This window comes from Portunus trituberculatus, chromosome 24, assembly GCF_017591435.1.
Source record: "Portunus trituberculatus isolate SZX2019 chromosome 24, ASM1759143v1, whole genome shotgun sequence".
In the NCBI taxonomy this organism is placed as follows: domain Eukaryota; kingdom Metazoa; phylum Arthropoda; class Malacostraca; order Decapoda; family Portunidae; genus Portunus; species Portunus trituberculatus.
Genome location: NC_059278.1, coordinates 19,102,424 through 19,128,770, shown reverse-complemented (window position 1 = coordinate 19,128,770; position 26,347 = coordinate 19,102,424). Strand labels below are relative to the sequence as shown.

Below are 26,347 nucleotides of genomic sequence, written 5' to 3'. Positions count from 1 at the left end.
GGGATGTTGTATCAGTAATGTGTGACATTTCTATGGAGCCTTCTCAGTCTTTCTGGGTCAGTGGTTAGGGAATGCAAGAAATCCAGGTAAGGAAAGGTAAGGAACCAAATGAAAGAAGGTAAAGGGCTACTGTGATACTTGAGTTTCGACAGATTATCTTCCAGTCGTATTATAAAAACATAAGAGACTAAAGGGAGGTGTGAAAAGTCATCAGACCTACATGTAACAGTTCCTACATTAAAGAAATCACTTAATTCCATTTGTCTGATCTTTTAAAGTCCCATAATGACTCAGTAACCCTAAGGAAGGATGATCAGATGGGTGACATATGCTCTGCCTACCCGATTCAGAACTCACTTAACCATAAGACACACTATAATGCACCATAAAGACTCGCTGGTCACTTATGGGTATTCAAGTTTGGCGGCAAAGCAAGTCAAGATGGCAGAACGAAGCTAAAAGACCAATGAGAAGCTCTGGTTTGGTAGCGGAGGTGGTGTCGCCCAATGAGAAGTGAGGAATGAGGGACAGCGCTGAGAGTGAGGAGTGAGGAGGAGGAATGAGCCAATCAGCTTCATGGGAGAGTGCAAAAAAGGCAGGAATGGCTCGAGACGTCCCTCAGTATAAATACGACCATGGCGGAGAGCGGGGGTGGCGTAATAAAGCTTAAACATCCACCTTACTTGAAGGGTTTTAAGGGCCAGGAGGGATTTAAATCACTCCTAGCGTATGGTTGTAATCACTACAGGTGTCGCAGGAAACACAGACACCCCCAGTACAAGTGTTGGGAAAGGAAACACAGCAAAATATGGCCGTGGTTTGACCCCAATGGAATATTATGAACGAAGTGATAGAAAGCTTATTAAATGGCTCATCAGTGGGAGTATTTAAATGCCGCCCTGTGTGCTGTGAGTGACGGGGAGGAGTGAGGAGTGAGGGAAGGTGGCGGGCTGCGGGGAGGAAGGGAAGACTACTGGGCACATGCTAGGAAATGCAGTATCGTGTTTTGAGGAGTGCAGTGAGAGTTGAGAGTCATCTAGTCAGCCTCTCACACCCACACACACCCATGAGAGCCGCCCACCGAGATGTCCACCAGGTAAACACAAAACATTTCAATTATTCTATCTTGACATTTCTTGGCCAGACATTGCTACCAGTGAGAGTTGCACGGCGCGCTCTGGCCGTCACCCTCCCCTCCCCTTCATTCCCCTTGGGCATTTTTCCCTTTCACTGAAGATATTTCTCCTAGTAACATCTCCCCCCTCACTATATCAACCCCTTTTCACCCTCCCCTATCTTCATTCCTCCTCCCCTTTCCCATATGACAGTTCTCTTTATTCATGTATTTATTTATTATTATTTTTTTTTCCATATGAGAGATAATAACCTAGATCACCAAAAAAGAAATAGAAATAGATAAATGAAAGTCCATTGAAGTGCCAGGATTATAAAAAATTGGAGGATAAGTGTCAAAAAAAGTTCAGGCCATGGGAAGGGAAATACAGAAGCATGCTGGAGGCTCCTTAGTATAATCATTAACTCTAATATCAGTTTCGTCTAGACAGCAGCTGTTTCAGTATTAAGTGTAAGTGGTTAAAATAAGGTATGTGAGGTGGTGATAATACATGCTAGTCTAATCTTATTTCCGACATCCTTTCTTTGCAACTCCTGGTCTCTAGGTGTGGCCGTGACTAGTTTATATTTCATAGCCAGCACTGTTAGCATCTGGCATGACACTGTCTGTAGGACTTGTCTTTGACAGTGCATGTTTTGTTTTATTTTGTCTTTTGTTGCAATAAAAAGTGGTTTTCTTTTATTTGATATTTGTATTTCTTGTTTATCTGGTCCTAATCTAACAAAGTTTTTTGCAGGACACTCTTATCTTATCTTTTGTTGTTATTTACATAATTTTTCATCAGATGAAGAATCACACCACATTCTCTCACTAGGTAACAGCTAGGATAGTTATCTCATCGCTTGAAGGACATTACAGGCACAAAGCTGAGTTTAAGGGCAGTATACTTTGATCACACACACCACTGACTGTCACAGCTGCCAGCCACCTCTCTCTGCAGAGTGTGGGGACCTGGAAGTCTAGCATATCCGCACACTGGCTCACTGTACATGACCAAGAGAGAGAAGGAGAGACCAACAAGGATAACCACATGCTGAACAATAGCATCCTGCATAGCAATACCCATTGTCTGTCCTTCCAGACTTGATCGGCTCTTTGTCTTGTTGGAAAATGGAGGCTCAGGGGTCACGCGCGGGGCGGCGGCACAACAGCTCGGGGAGGTGGTGCGTCTACACCCACAGGAGTTGTCTTCCCTGCTTGGCCGTGTTCATAGCCTTCTGACATCCAAATCGTGGGACGTGAGGATAGCAGCAGGACTTGCGGTAGAGGCAATTGTCAGTAATGTTCCAGCATGGGATCCTTCACCTGCACCTTCCTCAGGTATGTCCATACCTATGTATTTAGAAACTAGTATGAAGATATTTGTATTTGAGGAAGGTCAAGAAAAACTTCTAGAGGTGACTCAGAATGTCTAACTTCATAGAAATTGTTTAAGCTAGAAATCAGAAATGGAGTTTTCAGTTTATAATGTAAGTAAAGGCCAGATTGAGGATGTTCATTGTGCAAGAGGATGGCAGTTGAATGTCATTGAAGGAGAGGGATAGTTGTCAGTAAGGTTGTGTCAAGTTGATAGAGGAATTGAGTGTGCTCAAGTGGAAATCTTTTAGGAAGTCAGTACTAATATTGTAATCCTTTATACATTCATCCCAAAGTCTGTTAATTTCCTTCCCTTCCACATTTCCTCACAGGAGTGTTTGGGGAGGACACTACTCGAGTCAACCCTCCTCGGCTCTCTCTCCACGCCTTCAGCATCAAGCGCGTTTTGGAGCGTGGTGCTGTGCTTATGGCGGCAGATGAAAGACTCTTCACTGCCACACAGGATGAAAACACACGTCAGTAATGCTCACACACACACACACACACACGCCCGGTAGCTCAGTGATTAGAGCGCTGGCTTCACAAGCCAGAGGACCGGGGTTCGATTTCTGGGCCGGGTGGAGATATTTGGGTGTGTCTCCTTTCACGTGTAGCCCCTGTTCACCTAGCAGTGAGTAGGTACGGGATGTAAAGCGAGGAGTTGTGACCTTGTTGTCCCGGTGTGTGGTGTGTGCCTGGTCTCAGGCCTATCCGAAGATCGGAAATAATGAGCTCTGAGCTCGTTCTGTAGGGTAACGTCTGGCTGTCTCGTCAGAGACTGCAGCAGATCAAACAGTGAAACACACACACACACACACACACACACACACACACACACACACACACACACACACACACACACACACACACACACACACATTTAAGGAATTGGAGTTTATGAAGTAAGAGCAAATGTGTCCACACACACACAACAAAGATGAAATAATTTCTGTTGCCTCTCTAGAATGGTAATGATTTGTTGTCTCACACCTAACAGCCATAGACCCCAGCGCACGCCTGGCCCAGCAGCAGCGCCTGGTGAACCAACGACTTGGTCTGGATGTGGCTGAGGCTGTGGGTGTGGATGTGCGTGGCATTGTGTCCCCGGATGATCTGGCATCAGGTGTGGAGCAGGATGGCGTGGGTCTGGCTGCTGGTCAGGGCAAGGTATGATGCTTTAACACTTGTGTCTCTGTCCGTTTAATTTTTGTCTATTTGAAGGTATGATCACAGATAACTCAACACTTGTAATTACTATGATAATTGATATTTTAGCTATAACTAGTTGCTTGTTTGATTCCAATTGTACCTGTTTTTTCAAAGGACTCTGTTCTGAGCATAGTGAGGAAGGAGATCAAGTCTGCACGGCTGATGCTCAGTTCACGGGAGCTGAATCGAGCACGCAGGAAGGCAAAGCTGATGGCTCGGCAGAAGTCTGTTGACGTGTCTGAGTGTGTGAGTGTCTTAGAGAGCGTGGTGGACTGACAGTGAGGGGAAAGGATGTAAGGATGTAAGGCATGTTAATGGGAGGCTGCAGAGTTGGCTGTATGATGTGGGTGAGTTGGACTGCTGGAATGGGTGTCGTCTTCTAGTAGATGTTGCAGCAAGTGTTATATGTATGTTGCTGTGATAGTGATGGTGGTGATGTGAGAAGTTATTTAGGAAAGTAAAATAAGTTTCATGTTGATGGATTAAGCACGCTGATGTCATGTCCTGCAGGTTGGGGAAGATGAACCAGAACCCAAGAGGCTGTGTGTGGAGGACACTATGGTGGCCGGGGGCAGTGACGACGAGGACCGCATGGTGGTGGACGAGGGCTCCTCAGCGCTGCCTGAAGGGGTAACTCGTTGACATTTGTGTTAGAGAGAAACCACAAAAATATTCTAAGGTTTCTAATGATGAAATAACTTTTAATGGACTATTTACTTTGAATTTCCATGTGTTTATTTAACATCCCTGCTTTTTGTTGCACTCAGTATGCAGGCTATTGAAATGGGACCAATCCTTTAAAATAAATCAATTTAAATTCCCAAGTAATGAGATGACTTTAAAGTGACTATTACTGTGCTTATTTAAAATTGGAGGTCACCTTATTTTTTTATTGCACTATCATCTTGTAGAGTCAGGAAACAAGTCTACACCTTTCTTATAGAGAGCAGCAGCAGTTGTAGTGAAGTAGGAAGAATGACAATTTTCTGTTTCCTCACAGGGATGTGAGTGGCCTCTGGAAAGTTTTTGCAACAACCTGGCAGCCGACCTGTTCAGCATGTCATGGGAGACTCGGCATGGTGTTGCCACGGCACTGCGGCACATCATCAGAGTGCAGGGCCGAGGGGCGGGAAGGGCCAAGTACCACACCAGACAGCAGGTGGGTTATGAGGCCACGTCCAGGATAAAAAATGAATGCATGGAAAAATGCCAGCACTGAGAGAACTTGGAGCTACATAACAGTCATGCATCTCAGCTAATTAGTGCCTTAAATCTACTGCTGCAGCATGCGTTACATTGCAATACCCATAATTGTTACCAATATTTAACATATTTTGAGACACTGTGTTGCTCCTTCACTATTTTCAACAGGCCTTTGTTGAACTGACAAAGGTTTTTTTAAGGATGTTTTTATGGTTCTAGTGAAAGATTAAATGGATTTCTACATTATTAAAATGATAAACACCTATGAGAACTCAACTTATCATCTCTTTGGCCTTTGAAAATAATTGTTGTGAGAGAGCAATGTGCTTTTGAATCTTGAGCCATGAGTCATACTGTTGATGAGACCTTATTCTGGCAGATGGAGAACAGTCATCAGGCGTGGTTGGAAGACATGGCAGTACGGCTGGTGTGTGTGTTGGCACTAGACCGCTTTGGTGACTTTGTGTCAGACCAAGTGGTGGCGCCTGTGAGAGAGACGTGTGCCCAGACTATTGGTGGGTCTCTGAGCTTCATGGTTTATTCTTTTCCCTGATTCATGAAATACAAAGTTTATTCTACCAATCAGTTGTACTTTATTTGACCACTCATATCAACTAGATCCTTTTCATCAGTGACTACTCAAGAATTTATCGTGACTCGTACTAGTAAAACATGTTATACTGTTTGATGAGGCATTTCTGTACTATATGTGAACAGCCACATCTGTGTATTTATGTTGCAGGCAGCATACTGCACCTGATGAGTGAGGATGGGGTGTATGGAGTGCTGGGTCTGCTGGAGGAAATGCTGTGCTGGCAGGGATGGGAGACCCGCCATGGGGGATTATTGGGACTCAAGTATCTCCTTGCTGTGAGGGAAGACCTACACACGTGCCTTCTGCCCCGCATCTATCCCCACATTTACAGAGGTACAGCCAGTGCCCTTTTGTTGACATGCTTAGCTAAAGACACTGGCAGAATCAGTGCTTTGGTGAGGCAGTTTCAAATACACGTCTCCTTTTGACATTCCTGTAGTGACTGGCACCTCAATAGGGCTTTTTTTTTTTTGCTCTAGGCCAGTGCCCCTCTTATATATATATATAAAAAAATGTAGAAATAAATTATAGTGATGAAGAGGAGAAGGAGCAGGAAGTGGAGAAAAGTGATGTTAAGCAGTGTGTATTATTTGTAGGACTTTTAGATGAGATGGATGAAGTAGTAGCAGTGGCGGCTTCATGTTTGGTCCCTGTGGCGGCCAGTGTGGTGGAGAAGCTGAAGGTTGAGACAGTAGGGTGTCTTGTTGCCACACTCTGGGATGCTCTCCTGGATATTGATGACCTGACGTCGTCCACCAGCTCTGTGTTGATGCTGCTCGCTAGGCTAATGGCACATCCAGTGGGACATGGCAGGTCGGTATAGTGGAAGGGCTGTAGTTCTGTTATGCTGTGTGACAACAGTGTAAGAGTGATGTGTTGTGTGTTCATGTGTAGTATTAATATTGTGGGTCAAGCTGCATGAGCATTTTTCTAGATATTTCGGTGAGATAAATTATAACTTGCAAAGTGTCAGAGAGGGTAAACAGCAGGATGAATATTCTATTTTCTCTGCAGCTTGAAAAGTGACTTGAGCCAACTGGTGCCAAGACTGTGGCCTTTCCTCTACCACACAAGCAGCACCGTGCGAGGCTCAGCACTCAAGACTCTAGACACACTCACTGCATGCACTGATTGTACTGTCTCCACTTCTACCACCACCACCACCACCACAAATTCACAATCTTCCATTAAGATAACCTCAGAGACTTGCACTGTCACACCACCTGAGCCAAATGTTGCCACCAACAACACCAGCACCTCAGAACAAAAACTGACAGACACCACTATAGACACTGTCATGGACAAAGAAAGGACTGCAGATGACGATGTAAGTGAGCCTCAGGTAAAAAAGGAATGTGAGGATGAAAGTGAGATGTGCCAGTCAAGCCAAGACACTGTTGGGTCACCCAGGGAAGTGCCAAATGCAAACACAAAAGAGTGTGTGGCAGTGAAGACTGAGAATGGGATCAAAAGTGAAGAATGCACTAAGGATGCACAACCTGCTCCCATGGAAAACAACACATCCCCAAGTGCTGGCAGTGAGAAAAAAGTCAAGTTTGAAGTGGTAACCAAAGAGGAGGAGAAAGATCAGGAAAGATCGCTTGCCAAGTGTAAATGGCTGCATCCAATCATCCAGCCTCTGCTCACTCATGTCTACCAGCGAGCGTTGCTAGAGGATGCCCAGGAAAACCTTAGTCTAGTCTTCAAGGTGAGAATAGAAAAAGTACCCTTGTATTCAACACACACACACACCTTGATGTTGCTGCTATATATACAGTAGATTAAAGTTCTTTTAGTAGCAGCAGGACTCATTACTACACATCTTTACCAATCAGTGGTGCTGGTGAGCAGATGGGTATTGTTTTGTATTGTTTTAGTTGTTAGTTGTATTGGCATGAGTGTTGTAGAGACTCATCTCAGTTGGTCACATCATAACACTTATTGCATACTGTTGAAATACACATAATGTTTTTCCACAACTTGCTTTACTGCTTGCCTGTCTTTTCTGTAAGTAGTGAAAATTATGCTTTGATATGATAAATTGTAGGAAATAAAGTCATGGTGATAATGGTAATGTTACTGCTGGTCTTGCTATAATGATCAGTGTCTTTCATAACCTCACAGTGTTGTTGACTGTCACTACCATCTCATTGTTTTTCTTGCCGTTGGTGTTGCAGATATGGACGCAGGTCCTGAGGTGTATCCCTCTAGCACAGGTATTGCCTGTGGTGTGTCCTCTTGTGGCCCAGTGGTTGTGTCTTTCCATGACCAGCCACAAGTTACCTATGGATCCCTCCCTGCTGCTCCTGGCACACCACAACAAGGTGAGTGTGTCCTGTGTGCATTGCTCATAGGGAATGTTTGTGTGCGTATGTGTGTGTGCACTGAATTTTTATGGATGCAAAAACACCATGTCATTATAATGGATACAAAAGTATCACACTGCTTGACAAATCTCTCCGTCATTAGCTAAGTGAAGGGCGCAAGGTGAGGATAGGGGGAGAGTCATCAGAGCAAATGGAAGCAAAGTATTACCTGGGAGGCTGCGACCAACACAACAACGTGACAGAGAAGCTGCGTGTGGTGACGAGAGCAAGATGTGCTGCTGCCAGGCTGCTTGGTAAGTGAGGAAAGTATATCTGTTAAAGAACTGATTTAAATAGCAGATAGATGAGTAGATAGATTGAAAGGAGAGTGACACATCCAGGAGTTGAGTAAATAGATACATAGTGACTTAGATTAATGGATAGGTAGATGACAACCTGAAACTGATGTCCAGTGGTTTCTGTTCACAGGCTCTCTGTCATGCGTTGTGAGCCAACCAATGCCAGGCCTGGAGTACCCCCCAGATGAGGGTCCCATGGAGTGCTATGCTAAGCTCCTCGTGGCCCACCTTGTCTCCCGCTCAGCCCTCCAGCGGTTTGGGGCAGGTGCTGTGTCCAGGGCATGGGCGGCCACCCAGCCCCCACACCCGTGTCCACCCATACTCCAGCTGGCTTTGCAGACTTGCCTCACTGAAGTTGTATATTATGATGAGATTGCTCTGTCCTTCACTAGGTGTGTGCCTTATGTGTGTGTTTGTGTTCATAGCCATTATGTTTTTAAAGAATCATCTATAAGTTGTATCCTATCTTTGGATATTGTTTTAACATGTTTTCTCAAAATTTGAATTCCTGTTAGCAGTGGTAGTAGTAGTAGTAGTAGTAGTAGTAGTAGTAGTAGTAGTAGTGCAAAAAGGGAGAATATTTTTAAAGCATTGAATAGAGAGCTTTAATGGTGTTTTATCATGTTTTCTTCAAATTTTAAATAGTAGTAGTAGTAGTAGTGGTGGTAGAGTTAGTGATAGAAGTAGTAGTAGCAGCTGCAGCAGCAGCAGCAGCAGCACTAGTTGCAGTGGTAATAATGGTAAAAAAATAGAGTTCTTTAGTGTCTTACATTCTCCTTCCACAGGCTGCAGCAAGAGACTCAGGACTTCATGGCCATGCTGAGACACTACAAGCTGCCCCTGGATCCTGCTCTCTCTGCTGCTCCGGTGCTTACTCTTGAACAGGTCAGCCTCATTAGTGAAGACAACATTACCCTAAACTCTCCATGCTGAGTGCCTCCCTATAGTTAACTGGCATTTCTTGAGTCTTGTATCTGTAACACCAAATGAGTGTTTGGGTTTCAGATTCAGACATTAAGTGGTCAGACAGCTCTCAATCTCTTCTCGATGGGCCGCCTCCGTCCCAAGGTTCTAGCAACGCTGGAGGAGAGGCGCAAGGCCATACAGAGCAGTGTGTCCCAAACATCCAGCGATCAACTTACTCTGGCTACCACGTGAGTTGAAGAGAGAGAATCCAACCATCACTTTGTTCCTTGCATTCTTCATCTCTTAATGTTGTTTTGGGTAGCAAACAGAAAATTGTAACTTCCTTATCAGGCTTTTAAAATATTTGTTATGCATTTTACCAATTTTCTTAGTGTAACATTGCTGCAATATTTTGAATACATCTGCCACACATGATGCCATAAATCAATCATTTGTTAATTCATGCTCTTCTCCCAGCACCCAGGCCATCATTGCTGGTGCCGTGGTGCAGTTTGAAGCTCTTCCTGCCAAGCTGAACCCTGTCATCAAACCCCTCATGGATAGTATCAAGAAAGAGAAGAATGAACAGCTACAGGTGTGTGTCTGGTGTCAATAACCATAGGTGGACACTGTCACGATGAACTTTCAAAATTATCACATGTATTGGTACTATTGCTGTTGCTATCCACAGGGTGTGTCAGCTGAGGACCTAACCTGCCTGCTGGAGATGTGTGCAACACGGTCAAGTGGACCCAACCCAAAGATTATCAAGAACTTGGCAAACTTTCTGTGTGTAGATCAAGAATACACTCCACGAGTCACGGTACAGGCTGTGTGTGTGTGTGTGTGTGTGTGTGTGTGTGTGTGTGTGTGTGTGTGTGTGTGTGTGGCAATATTTATATATTTGAGGACCTGTAGAGTGAGACAGAGGGGAGTAAGAAATCCTAGGTTTTGTTCCCTCTTAAAACTGACACTAACTGTAATGTCTGCACACAGGAAGGTGAAGTCCAGGACACTGACCACCACCACCACATTTTCTCTTTGTCTTCACAACTCAAGGTAAGAATGACGTTTAATTTTTAATGAACTAGTATTTCAGATATGGAAGTGAAATGTAGGTAGTTAGAGATTACATAAAAAAAAAAAAAGCTTTATATTTATAGTTCATGTTGTTTGGTCAGTCAACAGAACGTCAACTGTTACGGCGATCATCTTCACTCTCTGCTCGGCCTCCTGGCCGTCCCCCAGCAAATGCCAAGAAGGAGGATGCAGCTGACTTATCAGAAACCATTTTGGAGAATGAGGTATTATATTCATTCTTATACAATATTTGGTTTTGTTATGTGTCTGAATGGTAAGATATCTGAATGTTTTTATTTATTTATGTATTTATTTATTTTTTTATTGTCTGAGTGAATGTCTTGTTTTCAGCTCCAGCATGCAGCAGAGGTACAGCGGCGAGGTTGTACTCTTGCTCTGCAAAACATCACTCGTCACTTTAGCTCAGCCCTTCCTCAAAAGGTGCCACAGTTGTGGCAGATGCTGACTGGCCCACTGGAGCACACCACTAGTTCCAAAAATGACAGTGTATCATCAACTCCTACTAGTGCATCTATAGATTCCAATTCAGAATCTCCAAGCTCTGATAAGGAAGCATTAAAGTCTTGCCCAGAATCTGTTAAGTCCAATGCACAGTCCTTGGAGTCCAGGTCAGGGTCTGTGGAGGGCGGCTCATTGCTTCAAGAACAAAGTGCCAAGTTATTACCTGTGAGTCCAGAGAATAGCCAGGAGGCTGTTAATTGGCTGCAGCTGATGGAGGTGGTGGTACCAGGCCTGGATCCAGCACTTGTGGAGCAGGTGAGACACTGGTGTGGTGTTGGTAGGTTGAGGTGGTTGAGGTGGAGCTGTATGACCCTTGTGGTGTGTGAGATTGGTGGTGGCTACTACTGGAAGTGAAGACTGATGGTGGGTGTAGTCTGTGTTTGGCACAGTTTAGCGTGTTATTGGGGAGGGAAATACTTGCTAACCTAGTCTATCTATACACAGTTGGGGAAGCAAGCAGGAATGTTGGAGCCATGGCTGTACCATGTCAATGCAGCAGTACGGCACATGGCTGCCCGTGTCCTAGGAGCCCTGGCAAGGGCTCTCCCTGTGACCACACTGACCCAGCTAGTGGAAATTGTGGTCCCTGAACTGTCCAGCCTTCACTGCATTGCACGGCGGAGGGGAGCTGTAGAGGCCATCCACTGCATTATCCAGAAACTTGGCTTTGATGTTGTGCCTTATAGTGTGCTGCTGATTGTGCCTTTGTTAGGTTAGTGATTGTATTAACCAAGTTAGTGATTTAGTTGTAGTAGTATAAATTATCACCATAATTTTACATTTGTCATCATGTGTTGATCTTGTTCATTTAATGGTGGCTTGCCAGGGTGCATGGTCTCCAAAATAATTTCTTCTCTGTCATGTATTTGTGAAGTCCTTCTAGACCTCTTCATGTCAAGTTTTACTGTCTTTCGTGTAGAAATTCTACCAACATTGTTCAGAACTCCATTGTATAAAAGAATTTTACAAAATTTTCTTGGATGCCATTCTAGTTGTATGAAACAAAGGAAGACAAATCAACATGAAAGCTGATTGAATGATGTATTCCCACCAGTGTTTTGATGTGTTGACATTTACCACAGGGTGCATGAGTGACCCTGACACCAGTATTCGGCTCACTGCCACTCAGTGCTTTGCAACACTCATCCGCTTGCTGCCACTGGAGGGCGGCATACCTGACCCACCTTCCATGAGTGATCGTATGCTGAAGCAGAAGAAAAGAGAAAGGGAGTTCTTGGAAAGGCTTTTGGATCCTTCCAAGATTGTAAATCACAGCATCCCTATTCCCATCCATGCTGAACTACGCAGCTACCAGCAGGTGGGTGTTGCCGAGGCTCCAGGAGAATGATGGATGAATAAACTGAGTTGTGTGAACTGATCATATATTTCTAACATTTTAAGTTTGTATTAGTCACAATTCATGCATCCTGTATTAAATTTACATTTAAAATTGATTAAGCTGTATTTTTTCTGTTACAATGTCAATTTCCTACTCAACTATTACCAAGCTGTGCAGATCCTTTATATTTGTTTATCTATGTTGTTTTGAATTAGATGAGCATGATGCCTATGGTATTGAGTGTATTTTCCATCAATCAGGCCAAGATTTAGTAATAGCCACTATCTCCTTCAACAGAGTGGTGTAAACTGGCTGGCTTTCCTTAACCAGTACAAGCTTCATGGAATCCTGTGTGATGACATGGGTCTCGGCAAAACCCTGCAGTCCATTTGTATTCTTGCCAGCGATCATTACACAAAGGAGAAAGCCAGATTGGTAAGGGGAAGCATCATTGCATGTGAAGAAATGGATACATACCAATTTTGTCTTTTTATGAAAATGACATGAAAAGATAATGATTAACTATTGTATGCTGCTGAGCCTTTTTATGGAAGTATGTGGCCAGTTGTACTGTGCCTAAGCATGGGATTGTAGTAGAGTGTTCTACAAGATGATCCTTTTCCTCTAGGAGATGAGGAGAGTGTGAGTGTGAATGATGTGTGTGTAATAAGTGTGTGCTGCTTTGTGTGGGCCACTCCACGTGAGATGGATAGATGAAAATGGCTGAATAACAGGTCACACTGCATGAGTTGTCTGTATATAGAAATACATGCTAAGATAGAATGTAATGATATTAAGAATGATGAAAAGACTTGCCTTCTTTTTCCTCTATACAGGAGGCAAGTGAAGGTGTCGGCGGGAGTGACCTCCCACCCATTCAGTCCCTGGTTGTTTGCCCACCAACACTTACTGGCCATTGGGTGTATGAGGTGCAGAAGTTTGTGGACAGCAAGTACCTCAATCCTCTCCACTACACAGGCCCGCCAGTGGAACGGTACAGGTTGGTAGCGTCTTCCTTTTGTATGTTTGCATTGAGTGTGTTGAGGATAATGTCTGATTTTTTCTTGATTCTTACCAGGATTTCTCCCTAGTTCCTTGACAAGTCTTCAAGTGATTTGTGCTAGTGTAATGCACCTACTGCAGCAGGGAGGGAGGGAGGGTAGGGAGCCAACATATTACTGACAAGTTCATTCCTTCTCTTCCTCATTTTTAGTGTTCAGTCTGCCACTTCAGATCTATGTTTTTATGATTTATGAGGAATGTTGGGGCTGTGACTGGTGAGTGGTATGTGTAGTAGTAACCCCAGTAATATTAATGGTACGTATTTGCAACAATAATGGTGTATGTAGTATTGTGGGTCTCTCTCTTTCTCCTGGATAGACTACGGAAGTTCATCTCAGATCACAACTTGGTGGTTGCTTCTTATGAGATTGTGAGGAACGACATAGACTTCTTCTCCCTCATCAAATGGAACTACGTCATTCTTGACGAGGGACATGTCATCAAGAATAGCAAAACCAAGGTATGTTGTAAATAGAAAAGGGTGATTTTACACAACCAAGAATCATAACTTGCTCGAAGCTGCTGTTTGTGAAGTACACTTTCCTAAGTCTGCAGCATTGATTCACCAGACTGTAATCATAACACCAGAATGAATTTTACAAAGGTTTTTCTTATGGTGTTCCCCAGTCTTGCCGTGCCATCAAGCAACTCACCGCACAGCACCGACTCATCCTGTCTGGCACTCCCATCCAAAACAATGTGCTGGAGCTGTGGTCTCTCTTTGACTTCCTGATGCCCGGCTTCCTTGGTAGTGAGCGGCAGTTCATGGCTTGTTACTCCAGACCAATTCTACTTGCTCGAGATCCCAAGAGTTCCAGCCGAGACCAGGAGGCCGGAGTGTTGGCCATGGAGGCCCTGCACCGCCAGACACTGCCGTTCCTCCTGCGTCGTGTGAAGGAGGATGTGCTGAGTGACCTTCCTCCTAAGATTACACAGGTGAGCTGAGTGGGTGTGCTTTATGATGCAGTGTGTCTATTTAAAGGAGATAAATGCAAGAAGAGTCATGCTATGCCTGAGCTCCAAGGCTATTCTTTTCCACCAGGGGTCAACAGGGTTAAGAGTGTAACTGGTGTGTGTGTGGGTGTGTAGTGTTTTGCTTGGGCCTGCCTGTGTTGGGTTGTCAGTCCAGTATATAGACAGAATGGAAGAAAGGATGCAAGAGATAAGATAATTTATGAATTGTGCATAGTTTCTTTTTTTCCAGTAGTAGTGGTGATGTGATAGTTGATATTAAATTTTCTTATTCGTCAGGACTACTACTGTGAACTGAGTCCCCTGCAAGAGGAATTGTATGAAGACTTTGCCCGCACCCAAGCCAGCCAGAGCATCAGTGACACACTCCGCAGCTCCAGCCGTTCATGGGAGGACACCAACCCGTCCTCCAAGCCACAACACACTCACATTTTCCAGGTGATCTCATCTCTGTCATTTGTTATGAAACATGCAGCCATTGTTCAAATCCTGTGTAGAATATCTAGTTACTGTAAATATTGACACGCTTGATAATCACCATTACCCACAGGCTCTTCAGTACCTGAGAAAGGTGTGCAACCACCCCAAGCTTGTGTTGAAGGCTCGTCATCCAGAGTATGAGCGCATCACTGCCAAACTGAAATCTTGCAACTCTTCCCTCTCTGACATCTCCCATGCAGCCAAACTCCCTGCATTGAAGTGAGTGAACTACATTTGATAGTCATTTTTAATAAGAAATATATGATAATTTGTATTTGATGTGGAAGTGTTGGTTTGATATGATAGTGGTTTGTGCCAGTAGCAGAGCTAATGGCATTTTCCCTTGTATCAACAGACAGTTGCTCCTAGACTGTGGCATTGGCACGAGCGGCAGTGGCAGCAACGGTGACGGTGTCATTGTGTCTCCGCACCGAGCTCTGATCTTCTGCCAGCTGCAAGGCATGTTGGACATCATTGAACATGACCTTCTCAAGTGAGTGGCTCACTGTTGCCATACAGACTTTATGGAATGAGACTGCAATGAGTTGAATCATCCATTATTTTTACGATGTTTTGTTCCATTAGAATGAATGTTGTGTGTGTGAGTGTATGGTGTGTTGTCTGAGCCATCATATGTGTGGTTGCTTGCTTGATGTATAGATAGATGGATAGATAGAATATATGAAGGAAAGAAATGAAACAGTGGTGAATTAATGGCTGGCTGTCTGAAGGACCATAATGACCTTAACGTCCTCAGGGTTCACTTACCGAGTGTGACTTACCTGCGGCTGGACGGGGCAGTGCCAGCAGGGGCACGGCAGTCACTGGTTCAGCGCTTTAACAGCGACCCGTCCATTGACCTGCTGCTCCTCACCACGCTGGTTGGAGGGCTTGGTTTGAATCTGACTGGTGCTGACACGGTGAGTTCTAACACCCCTTCATGCATGATTTCTGTCTCACACTATTTTAATGATACTTTTTGGGAAGATCTTGGTGCAGCAGTAGAGTCTGTTCAACTGATGATTTCAGGTAATTTTTGTGGAGCATGACTGGAACCCCATGAAGGACCTGCAGGCGATGGACCGTACTCATCGCATTGGCCAGAAGCGCGTTGTCAATGTGTACCGCCTGGTGACACAAGGCACGCTGGAGGAGAAGATCATGGGGTGCGTACATACTAAGATACAGTATTGAAAATGCAGAGCTGTTTGTGTGTTATTTTTCTTTAAAGAGTAACACCTCTCAAAATAGTTTTCCGTCTTTTATATGTTTCTTATACCAAGTTAAAGTTTTCCAGTAGTACCAATCTGACTAGCCTGGAAATTTGTGTTAGTGTTTTAACTTTCTGATCAAGGCAAGAGACACACCATTTACTCTCACCTTGAGAACCCTGAAATGGAAAGAAATCTTCACTACCTTAAATATTCCACAGGTTGCAAAAGTTCAAGATGATGACTGCCAATACAGTGATAAGCCAGGAGAACTCCAGCCTCATGACTATGGGGACCAGTCAGGTGAGGGTGCTTTGTCAGACACGCAAGAGTAACTGATGAGGCATTCTGTCTTTCTTTGCATCCAAGCATCATGATGTGTTATATGTGCTTCTAGTTATGCAGTTTTGTGTATTGTCACATTGCTTCTCTCAGAACTGTATTACAACTTCCATCACCACCATTTCTCTCTCTCTCTCTCTCTCTCTCTCTCTCTCTCTCTCTCTCTCTCTCTCTCTCTCTCTCTCATGCAGGAATCCATGATATTTTAGTTCTTGATTGTAACTGATCTTTTCAGCTGTTTGACCTCTTCACTCTGGACTCAGGGAAGACTGGCATTGGTCAGGAGTCATCCAGCACTGCCTCCACAAAGTCACACACACTGGGTCTTGGAGCAGTGGGAGCCAAAGCAGTGTTGGAGAGTCTGCCTGACCTCTGGGATGAAGATCAATATGAGAGTGAATATGACTTGGATGCATTCATGTCTGCTCTTAAAAAACCTGCATCCAGCTAGTCACAAAGGCCTTACAGTGTGAGCTGCAGCAGAGGGATACATAGGGACTGGTGGGAGTGGGAAGTGGGGAAAGTTACGAGTGAAAGAGGAGAATGGTGATAGAAAGAGATGTGTAATTTGAGAGAATTTTTTGTACTTTTAGGACTCTGATGTATTGTAGAATCTTTCGACACTGTTCTCTGGATGTCCTTTAGGCTCCACCACTACAGAACAGTCTAAACCTGCTACACATCACCGGTGTATAATACTTTTCTTGCAGTTTCATTCTCTCCGTCTCATGTAGGCATACTGTTATTTTGTTGGTGCTTTTGTTTTACATAGTCTTTACTTCATATCTAAAGGATTTCCTTAAATGTTGATGCTTTGCTCCGTGATTCCATTGATATTCACACCTCGGTCACCAAACCCTCTCAGGATGCTACACTCTACCCTTTCACTATTCCATATTGCCACCTTCTGTGAAAACACAACCAATGTATCTATCTATCTATCTATCCATCCACACACACACACACACACACACACACACACACACACACACACACACACACACACACACACACACACACACACACACACACACACACACACACACACACACACTTTTTTGGATAACTCATTTTCATTTTTCAGATTCTTGACCATTGCTTTATTGCTTTTCATTCCATTTTCCCGGTTCACCAGAATATATCTTTGGGATATTCTGATACCCTTGATCTTATTTTAATTGTTATTATTTTACACCTTGCTTTAATCATGTACATCGTAATGATCTTGCAGTTTTCTTGCTTGCATACATCTGTTGTTGCCGTTGGAGGGAGACGACGATGCTTACGCCAGATCAAATTTGCTTAATACAATTCATTCCCTTCCATTAAAATATATGCTAAGTCAGTTTCCTCACTCTCTTCTCTCCCTATCTTGTCTCTCTGCTTTATATTTGCACATATTTTCAGATTTTGCCTTCAATAAACAGTATTAAACTTTGTACATTTTTTTGTAAATGCTTTCAAATGTCAGCTATGAGCTGTCACATGTGTTACTGCTAACAGTAACATATTTTTCTCCAAGTCATCATCATCTGTGCCAATTAACACTCATTGTTACAAACTTTTGCTTTATTTCTTCTTCAGCCCCTTTCATGAACAGAGAAAGAAAAGGAAAATGTCAAGTTATTAAAATGGATTATTATATCATATCTGCACACTGAGCATTCTTTCAGTGGACTGTGGGTGTTAGTTCTTTCTTTATCTCGTCCTTAGGTTCCATGAATGCAACACAACTTTCTCTTTTGCTTATGTAATTTGGTGATTATCTAGACTTAAGGATGATATATGCTTTTTGTCTTCATTTTATTCTAATTTAAATTTTTTTTCTCAGTAACATCAATCAAAGTTTTCCTTCCTTAATAGCTCATCGCCAATGTGCATCTAATCTCTCATTGCTATCAGGGAAGTTAATTTCAGTAATATCATCCTAACTTCTGTTTTTGACGTCCTCACCAGTTTGTCATCGAATTAAAGGAACTTATTTCTGCGATGAGTGATATCCAGTTTAGCAGCATCACTAATCACTCTTCTAAAGACAAGAGGACTTTTTTTCTCCACACAAAAGATAGACTGTGTATCTTTGAGAAGTGCATTGTTCTTTGGTAGTAAAACTTGTCCTATGATTGTTGTGAAGAAGCTGCAGTGTACTTAAGTATAGTGAGATGGATGCACATTACATATACTTTGTAAAATTCCCAAATGATGAGACATTAAGAAGCACAGTTAGGACAAGGAAAAACAAAATATTATTATAATAAAAGGCCCAGTGAGGTGCCAGTCCCCAGAACAAGGTAAAAAAGCATTTGCCAAAACTAGAGGGAATAAAGGTTTTTGCTTTAGATTTCATACTGTCTAGAAGAACAGTATGAGTGGAACCCTTTACTTGTGAAAAATACTCGGCACAAGGATGGATAAGGCCCCTGTACAGAGTTAGCTGATGGGGGGAAGATAACAATTGGTGGAGATAACTCAGAACACCTTAATTTCACTCAAGTTATTTTGGCTAGAGAAGAGATATGAAGCTTCCAGTTTAGATTATAAGTAAAGAACAGACAAAAATTCATCACAAGTACATATCAGCAAAAAGAGAATTATATTTGTGCATTCTTTACTACCTATTTTATGTTGTCAGGTTGAAATGAAGTAGCAGTGATTTGGCATTCTTTATTGTCAACTTAACTTTATCTGTTGAAATAATGCCATATCTCTACTGATTCTCTTTGTGTGTCAGTTCTACTTTCCTATTATCAGTTTGCTTTGCATTTATTTCCATGTACCAGAATTGGTTACATTTGTGCTGCATTTCTCAATCTTTATTTGTACTTAGATGATTTCTTAAATGTGTGTGTTTATATATATCCATGTTTATGACAGGCCAACACCACCATCATAACCCATTCATTCCCCACTCACACACACACACACACACACACACACACACACACACACACACACACACACACACACACACACACACACACACACACACACAGTAGTGTGTTAGCACGCTCGACTCACACTCGAGAGGGTCCGGGTTCGAGTCCCGGAGGCGGCGAGGCAAATGGGCAAACCTCTTAATATGTGGCCCCTGTTCACCTAGCAGTAAATAGGTACGGAATGTAACTTGAGGGGTTGTGGCCTCGCTTTCCCGGTGTGTGGAGTGTGTTGTGGTCTCAGTCCTACCCGAAGATCGGTCTATGAGCTCTGAGCTCGCTCCGTAATGGGGAAGACTGGCTGGGTGACCAGCAAGCGACTGAAGTGAAGTGAATTACACACACACACACACAGTATATTGTGCAAGGTATGTGAAGAAGTAATTAAAGCTAAGTGGAGTGAGTCTCTAGAAAGTGAAAACATTCTGAGTGAAAGACAGTTTGGTTTCAGAAAAGGAAGATTGTGCGTATCCAATTTATTATGTTTTTATTCAAGAGTGACTGACATACTACAACATAGAGAGGGATGGGTGGATGCTATCTACCTGGACTTGAGAAAGGCCTTTGATAAAGTACCACACAATAGACTGATGTGGAAACTAAAGAAGATTGGAGGAGTAAATGATAAACTAGCAAAATGGATGGAAAATTACTTAGTGGGAAGAGAAATGAGAACAGTGGTGAGAGGAAGGAAGTCCGAGTGGAAGAAGGTAACCAGTGGAGTTCCACAAGGGTCAGTGCTTGGTCCCATCATGTTTTTGATTTATGTTAATGATATGCCAGTAGGAATTGACAGTTACATGAACATGTTTGGACGATACTAAAATTATGAGGAGAGTAAAGAATGTGGAAGATTGTAACAAGTTACAGGAAGATCTTGATAAAATATATGAGTGGAGTAAAGAGTGGCAGATGGAATTTAATATAGACAAGACCCATGTTATGAAAATGGGAAGAAGTAGATACAGACCAAACAGGGATTACAGGCTGGGTGATGAGAAAATTAAAGAGACCAATGAGGAGAAAGACTTAGGAGTAACCGTGCAAAACACTTTGTCACCGGAGAAACACATTAACAAGATATTTTGGAAAACATATAACATGCTTCAAAATATTGGCCTTGCATTCCACTACCTAGATGAAGGAATGATGAAGAAGATATTATGTACCTTAATAAGACCCCAGTTAGAATATGCAGCTTGTGTCTGGTCACCGCATATGAAGAAAAATGTGAAGAAGGTGGAAAGGGTACAGAGGCTGGCAACAAGGATGGTACCAGGACTCAGGGAGTTAGACTATGAGGAAAGACTGAGGAAGCTGGGGCTGACCACATTAGAAGAGAGAAGAACAAGAGGAGACATGATAACTATGTATAAATTGGTGAACAAGATTGACATACTGGACAGAGAGTTGATAAAGGTGACCACAAGTAATCATCTCCGAGGACATGGAAAAAAATAATAAAAGACATCTGTCCAAATGACGTGAGAAAATACAGTTTCCCGCATCGTAGTATTGATAAGTGGAATAAACTGAGCAGTGATGTCGTTGACGTGGTGTGTGTCAATCAGATGAAAGAGAGATATGACAGGAGTGGACAAGGAGACAGGACACAGAGAGCTTAGCTTGGGCCCTGTAATACACAAATAGGTAAATACACACACACACAAATAAGTAAATAGGTACATACACACACACACACACACACATTTCAGAGTTAACCTGTACAAATGTATGCTGAAGTAAGATAAGATGATCAAATGTTCATTATGGGGATGGTATTTATACAGTGAACCATTGTAACAGTAAAGCCTCTGTGTAATGCACCAGGTGAGGGAAGTCTTGAGTTGTATTCAGTGGTTCTTTTTGAGGCTGAACCTTCTCCTTATACTATAACAAACATCAGGAAAAAGGAATTATCTAATATTCATGCCTTACTTGTTAAATACTTATTTATGTACCAAGACAATTATCTCCAGGCAAACTTTTTCCAGAGCCCCTTGTATCTTATCCTGGTTTCTTAATCATTGCTGTGTACATGTAGTGTTGAGGTGGTGTGGGCAGGTTGGAGAGGGAGATGGGAAAAGAATTGGTGGTGAGAGAGAGAAAGAGTTCATATTCCCTCTGAAACTAGTAACACTATGTACCTGTCAGATATGTGGGTCAAAGATTGGATGTGTGGATGTTTGTTCATTTTATCTTGAAAAGGTAATCATAAAACAAAATGTGTTCTATAGTGGTTCATTACATAAAGGTTTTACTGTATGGTAATGTCAATAATACTCGTGTCAAGTCTTTCATAATACAGGCATTTCTTGAGATCTGAATGTTAGAAACAAAAATATGTATTTACATTTCTAAGTAAGGAGCATTACAATGACTCCTTCATCCCTAAGCACAAACAGTATTGTCTTTCATCTTGCTACTGAGTGATGTTGGTAATGGTGGGAAAAAAAAAAAAATGGTAGCAAAAGGAAAATCATACACAATTCCTCATTTGCTTCCAGAGAACCATCAGCATACCTCAAATGACCTCCAAAAGACAAAGATGCAAGAAATTTGTTTGTGTGACATGGACATATGTGATTCCACTTGATGCACATTTGCTCACTTGATGCAGTATTACTTAGTGAAGATCTTGAATGAGGTTGAAAAGCAAAGAACTGATATGACTTGCACATAGCAATCCTGCTTGATGTGCCACCATTAATGGTGATCTTGCAAGCCTGGATTCTACCTGTCAAAACAACGATGAACAAAGATAAGAGTAATGGTAATGTTAATAGGAAGAGCCAGGCATGCATCTCAGTCCTTGGATGTGAAGGCTGAAATGTGCTGGGATCACTGGAGAACATGCATCTTCAGATGATGTCAGTTCAGGTTTATGGCATTGGACCAGCTCACATTCTGTCATTCTTTGCTCATGCACTCTGTTATTTTCTCACTTTGTCACCTCAGTCAACAATTAACACTCAAAACTGACTATATATCCTATCACTTCTTGATTTGTACATCTTACTCAGTGTATGATACAACGATATGACTCATTGCATTTATATATCTTTTGACGTGTTGCATTTTTTCCAAGCAAATCTAATGAAAATCTATTCACACTTGGTTGTGAAAGTAGGCATCAGTGTACAGTGTATATGATTGTAGCAATGAGAGTGGGTCAGCAAGTGAACAACTGAGCTAAACGATCAAAATACTGAGTAATTAATGAGTCGGGCAATATTAATGGAAAATTGATTACTGACGTACTTGCTCTCTCTTTTATTAGAAGATTTACTATCAAGAAATGCTTCGCTCATTGTACTTCAATTTGTTTCTTTAAGAAATAGATATAAGTTTTTGAGATCAGGAATTCTAGAAGATTTCTTTGATTGTAATTAATAGTAATTACATTCAGGGAATGTTGTCTTCAGAAATGTATTACTCTGGCAAGGCAGGGGATGTCTGTATTATTTTTAAGAAATCACATTTCTTATGCTGACCAAACAGTGAAGCAGTCCTGGGCTTGCTTCTCAGTTGTCAGCACTACCATAAGGCCACAGTGAACAACAATCACCTACAATAAAAGTTTTTCAGAACAATACTTTCTCTGATTACTATACAACTTCAAATATTATGATATTGAATGGTGTCCTTAAAATGCCTAGGAACATGTAGGCTGTGGTGCCTCCTTTTTCATCCACAGAAACCCAGCTGTCTCTGAAATACTTGAATCAGTGTTACACCCATGAAATCCCATCATCAGCGAGAAAATGTGGAGAATGGACAAGAGTGAGCAAGCTACTGGTGGTCTCCCAGCCAGCATCACCCACAGCTAGAATAAAGAGAAAGACTGTGTCAAATTTTCACAGCTATAATTCATAACTGTTTATTTGTTTGTTTTGCAGAGGAAAACACAGGGAGGAGGAGGAGGAGGAGGAAGAAGAAGAGTAGTGAAGAGTCGCAAGAGAAAGAAGAGGGCAAGGCTGAGGAGTGAAGAATTGCAAGAGGAAGAAGGTGACAGATGGGTATGTGCGAGAGTTTTTATCATCATTATTGTTATTGTTATTATCATTATTATTATTATTAGTAGTAGTAGTAGTAGTAGTAGTAGTAGTAGCAGCAGCAGTAGCAGTAGCAGTAGCAGCAGCAGCAGCAGCAGCAGCAGCAGCAGCAGCAGCAGCAGCAGCAGTAGTAGTAGTAGTAGTAGTAGTAGTAGAAGTAGAAGTAGTAGTAGTAGTAGTAGTAGCGAGCCCAAGGAGTAAAAAAATGCAAGAGGAAGAGGAGGTGGTGATAGATGGGTATGTGCAAGGGAGATTTTATTATTATTATTATTATCATTATTATTAATAATATCATCATTACCATTCAGTTTATTTTCTTAGGAATATTCAGATTATAAAGGCAACAATTATTTTCTTTAGTTTAGGGTATTCAAATTACCAAGGCAGCTAGGTAGGAGTGGTAGAACATTAGTAGTAGAAGTAGTAGTGAAATAATAACAACAGCTACTTAACTTTTTCATAATTTCTACAAGCACTACAATTATTAATTTAACCCAATATGGTTTGAAAAAGATGATTTGCTAATTGGTATTTACAAGTGAGTTTGTTTATTTTTTGTTATTTATTTATTTATTTAGTATGTTGTTTAGTTTAGTTACATCTATTTTTAAGTCATTATAATTTGATAAACGAGATTCGGTATTTACAAGTGAGTTAATCAGTTTATCTATTTATTTTTTAGTTATAGTATTTATTTGTTTTGTTTTTGGTGGTCTACTAGTTCAACTTCTTTTTTCTTTTACTTTTTAACCTGTGATAGTTTATTAAAAACTAATTTCCTATGTGGTATTTACAAGTGAGTTTATGTTGATTTTTTAGTCATGTTATTTATTTATTTATTTATTTATGTTATTTAGATTAATTATGACTAGAAGACGTCCTATTTGATTTTTACAAGTTAATTTAATTTCAATACCCTCATTGAGTCAGGAGGAGAGAGAGAGAGAGAGAGAGAGAGAGAGAGAGAGAGAGAGAGAGAGAGAGAGAGAGAGAATTTCTTCAGATACAGAAATCCATTGTCGTATAAGAAAAAATTCAAGGAAATAGCCTACTTTTCTGAGAAAATTGAGAAAATTTAGTACAAAATGACTGAAAATCTCTGGAAATTTACATTTGCTTAAGGAAATTTTATGCATAAACTGTGTATGCTTATGTACGCTTATATATATTTTTTCCATGATTTTTTCCTCTTTCCTCGAGTTAGGATAAGTTAGATTGAGTTTTTACCCTTTGACAATATATAACCTAACTATCTTTTTCATATTTTTGCCTCTTAAGTTCATTTTTTTTCTTTAAGTTTATATGTTTCCTTATATCAAACAAAATTAGATCAAATTAACTTTCAATATACGTACAACTTTCCTTATAATTTGTGTAAGTTAATTTCTCCCAACATAGTTCTACATTTCCTCATATCAAACATTAGATATAGGTTACAATATTCAACTTTCCTTTCATTATTTCTCTACGTTAATTTCATCCTATGAATTTCTGCCTCCCTGGGTTTTCTTGACCGTACTACTATTATTACTACTGCTACTACTATCATTACTATTGCTGTGATGATGCTCCTATTACTACTACTACTATTATTCTCAAAGCAGTCTGTTTCATTCTCTCACATCTGCTAATCAGTTAGAACTACTACTACTATTTTGAAGATACTGTAGATGGATAACTAATATACTTAACTTATAAAGATTGCTCCTACTGCTACTGCTACTACTACTACTAATAATAATAATTACCGTGGTTATAGTGAAAGATCAACATTTCTCCATTATTAGCTGGTGAAACACTCTTGAGAACCCAGCTAGTCATCTCTGTGACCTTGGAGAACAGTCATGGTGAGAGAGAAAGCAGAATATTTCAGAATATGGTTCTTTAATAGTGACAGTTTTTTTTTGTGGTTCAAATGACATGTTAGAGAGAGAGTAATCCTATGCTGAGCAGCCCACCATCACACACACACACACACACACATTAACACTCATGATATTGATAATAACACTGCTGCTGCTCCTCCTACTGCTTGTGCTCCTTCTCTCCCTCCTGCTTCTTCTCCTTCTACTACTACTACTCTACACACACACACACACATATTGATACTCCTAATAATGATAATAACACTGCTGCTGCTATTGCTATTACACTCCCTCACACAATTCCATTCCTCATTTTTTTTTTCTGTCACTTATACAGTTTATACATTTCAGCCGTGCAATAGCAGGAAGCACTGAGAATTGAAGGAAATGTTAATGAGTTGACGCGGAGAGGGTATTGGTCCGAGTCATGGTGGGCGCCAGGCAGTTTGAACTGGGGGTATACATAACCATTGCCTTATTTAACACAACAATGGGCTATTTATCTATTTTGGTGGTTGATTCTAGCTTTGCTTCACTCTCGGGGTCTGGAAACACAAGGGGAGTACAGGCAAACATTGGTGGACTGACCTGGGGAGGAAGCCAGAGGTGAGGTACTCCTGTGGCTCAATATTTACGTACGTAATTCATTTTAAAAATCACGAGAAGAAAAAAGGCTCCCAGACTGGAATGCACCACAGTTTCAGACGCGACAAATACCTTAACTAATAACCAAAATATAAAAACGTTACCGGGTCGATTGTTTACAAAACGTACTCAACGAAGTGGGCGTATTTAAACTAACGGGGTCACAAACACATCATAATGTCGAGAAGGAAAGCAAAGCCACACTACATCATGTTACATTTTCTGAATACGAAAATTTTTTGCTTTCCAGCCAAATAAAGAAAACACAGATTCCTTGTCGTATAAACATTTTTGTTTTCTATTCCGGTGCCGTTAAAAGATTGAATTTGAAAATATGAATAGTTAAACTAAATCTTTTGAAATATTATTACTTGGGTCATGTTTTCCATATTTTTAAGATCTTATATCAAGCACTAAAACAATTATATGCGTGCTCATTAAAAAAAAGCTATATTTCATGCAGTGACTTTAATGTTATTTTTTTTTTCATTAAACGAAGACAGCTAGATTCGATTCTGTTGCAGATTGAAACTTGATTTACATTGTTAATAACAAATCAGATATCAGAACAATGCCAATTCCATTATTAAAAGAAAAATATTCCTAGCCTTATGTCGATGTTTTTTTTTTTTTTTTTTTAACAGTTGGTGAGTCACTCCTTCCCCCGCCCTCACTCTCACTCCATATCACCCTTCCACCTCCTCCTATACCCGAACCAACGAGTATAAATACTCGTTGACCCGAACTCCCCAAGACACCTAGAAACACGTGT

At 41.4% G+C, this 26,347-nt stretch overlaps 1 protein-coding gene and 1 long non-coding RNA gene across 2 annotated transcripts; one reads left to right on the top strand and one right to left on the bottom strand.

The window, feature by feature from the left end:
- Positions 1 to 631: 631 nt before the first annotated feature.
- LOC123508239 (TATA-binding protein-associated factor 172-like) lies at positions 632 to 17,515 on the top strand. Its single transcript, XM_045261795.1, has 34 exons — positions 632 to 1,096; positions 2,217 to 2,455; positions 2,824 to 2,967; positions 3,489 to 3,658; positions 3,815 to 3,946; positions 4,211 to 4,330; positions 4,701 to 4,859; positions 5,283 to 5,418; positions 5,646 to 5,831; positions 6,095 to 6,311; positions 6,513 to 7,206; positions 7,676 to 7,822; positions 7,968 to 8,118; positions 8,294 to 8,555; positions 8,949 to 9,048; positions 9,169 to 9,317; positions 9,547 to 9,664; positions 9,761 to 9,892; positions 10,066 to 10,128; positions 10,251 to 10,373; positions 10,501 to 10,926; positions 11,116 to 11,383; positions 11,754 to 11,989; positions 12,308 to 12,445; positions 12,847 to 13,010; positions 13,391 to 13,532; positions 13,700 to 14,008; positions 14,324 to 14,482; positions 14,595 to 14,743; positions 14,880 to 15,017; positions 15,282 to 15,444; positions 15,554 to 15,690; positions 15,957 to 16,038; positions 16,313 to 17,515. Exons 1-34 carry the CDS (start codon positions 1,086 to 1,088, stop codon positions 16,526 to 16,528), a joined length of 6,180 nt encoding a protein of 2,059 aa, XP_045117730.1. The 5' UTR covers positions 632 to 1,085; the 3' UTR covers positions 16,529 to 17,515.
- Positions 17,516 to 21,033: 3,518 nt separating this feature from the next.
- On the bottom strand, positions 21,034 to 26,002 carry LOC123508420. The gene is made up of 3 exons (XR_006675940.1): positions 25,519 to 26,002; positions 24,814 to 24,895; positions 21,034 to 22,836 (listed from the first exon to the last, which is right to left on the bottom strand). It is a non-coding gene; the product is annotated as an uncharacterized LOC123508420 (long non-coding RNA).
- Between the last annotated feature and the right edge of the window lie 345 nt (positions 26,003 to 26,347).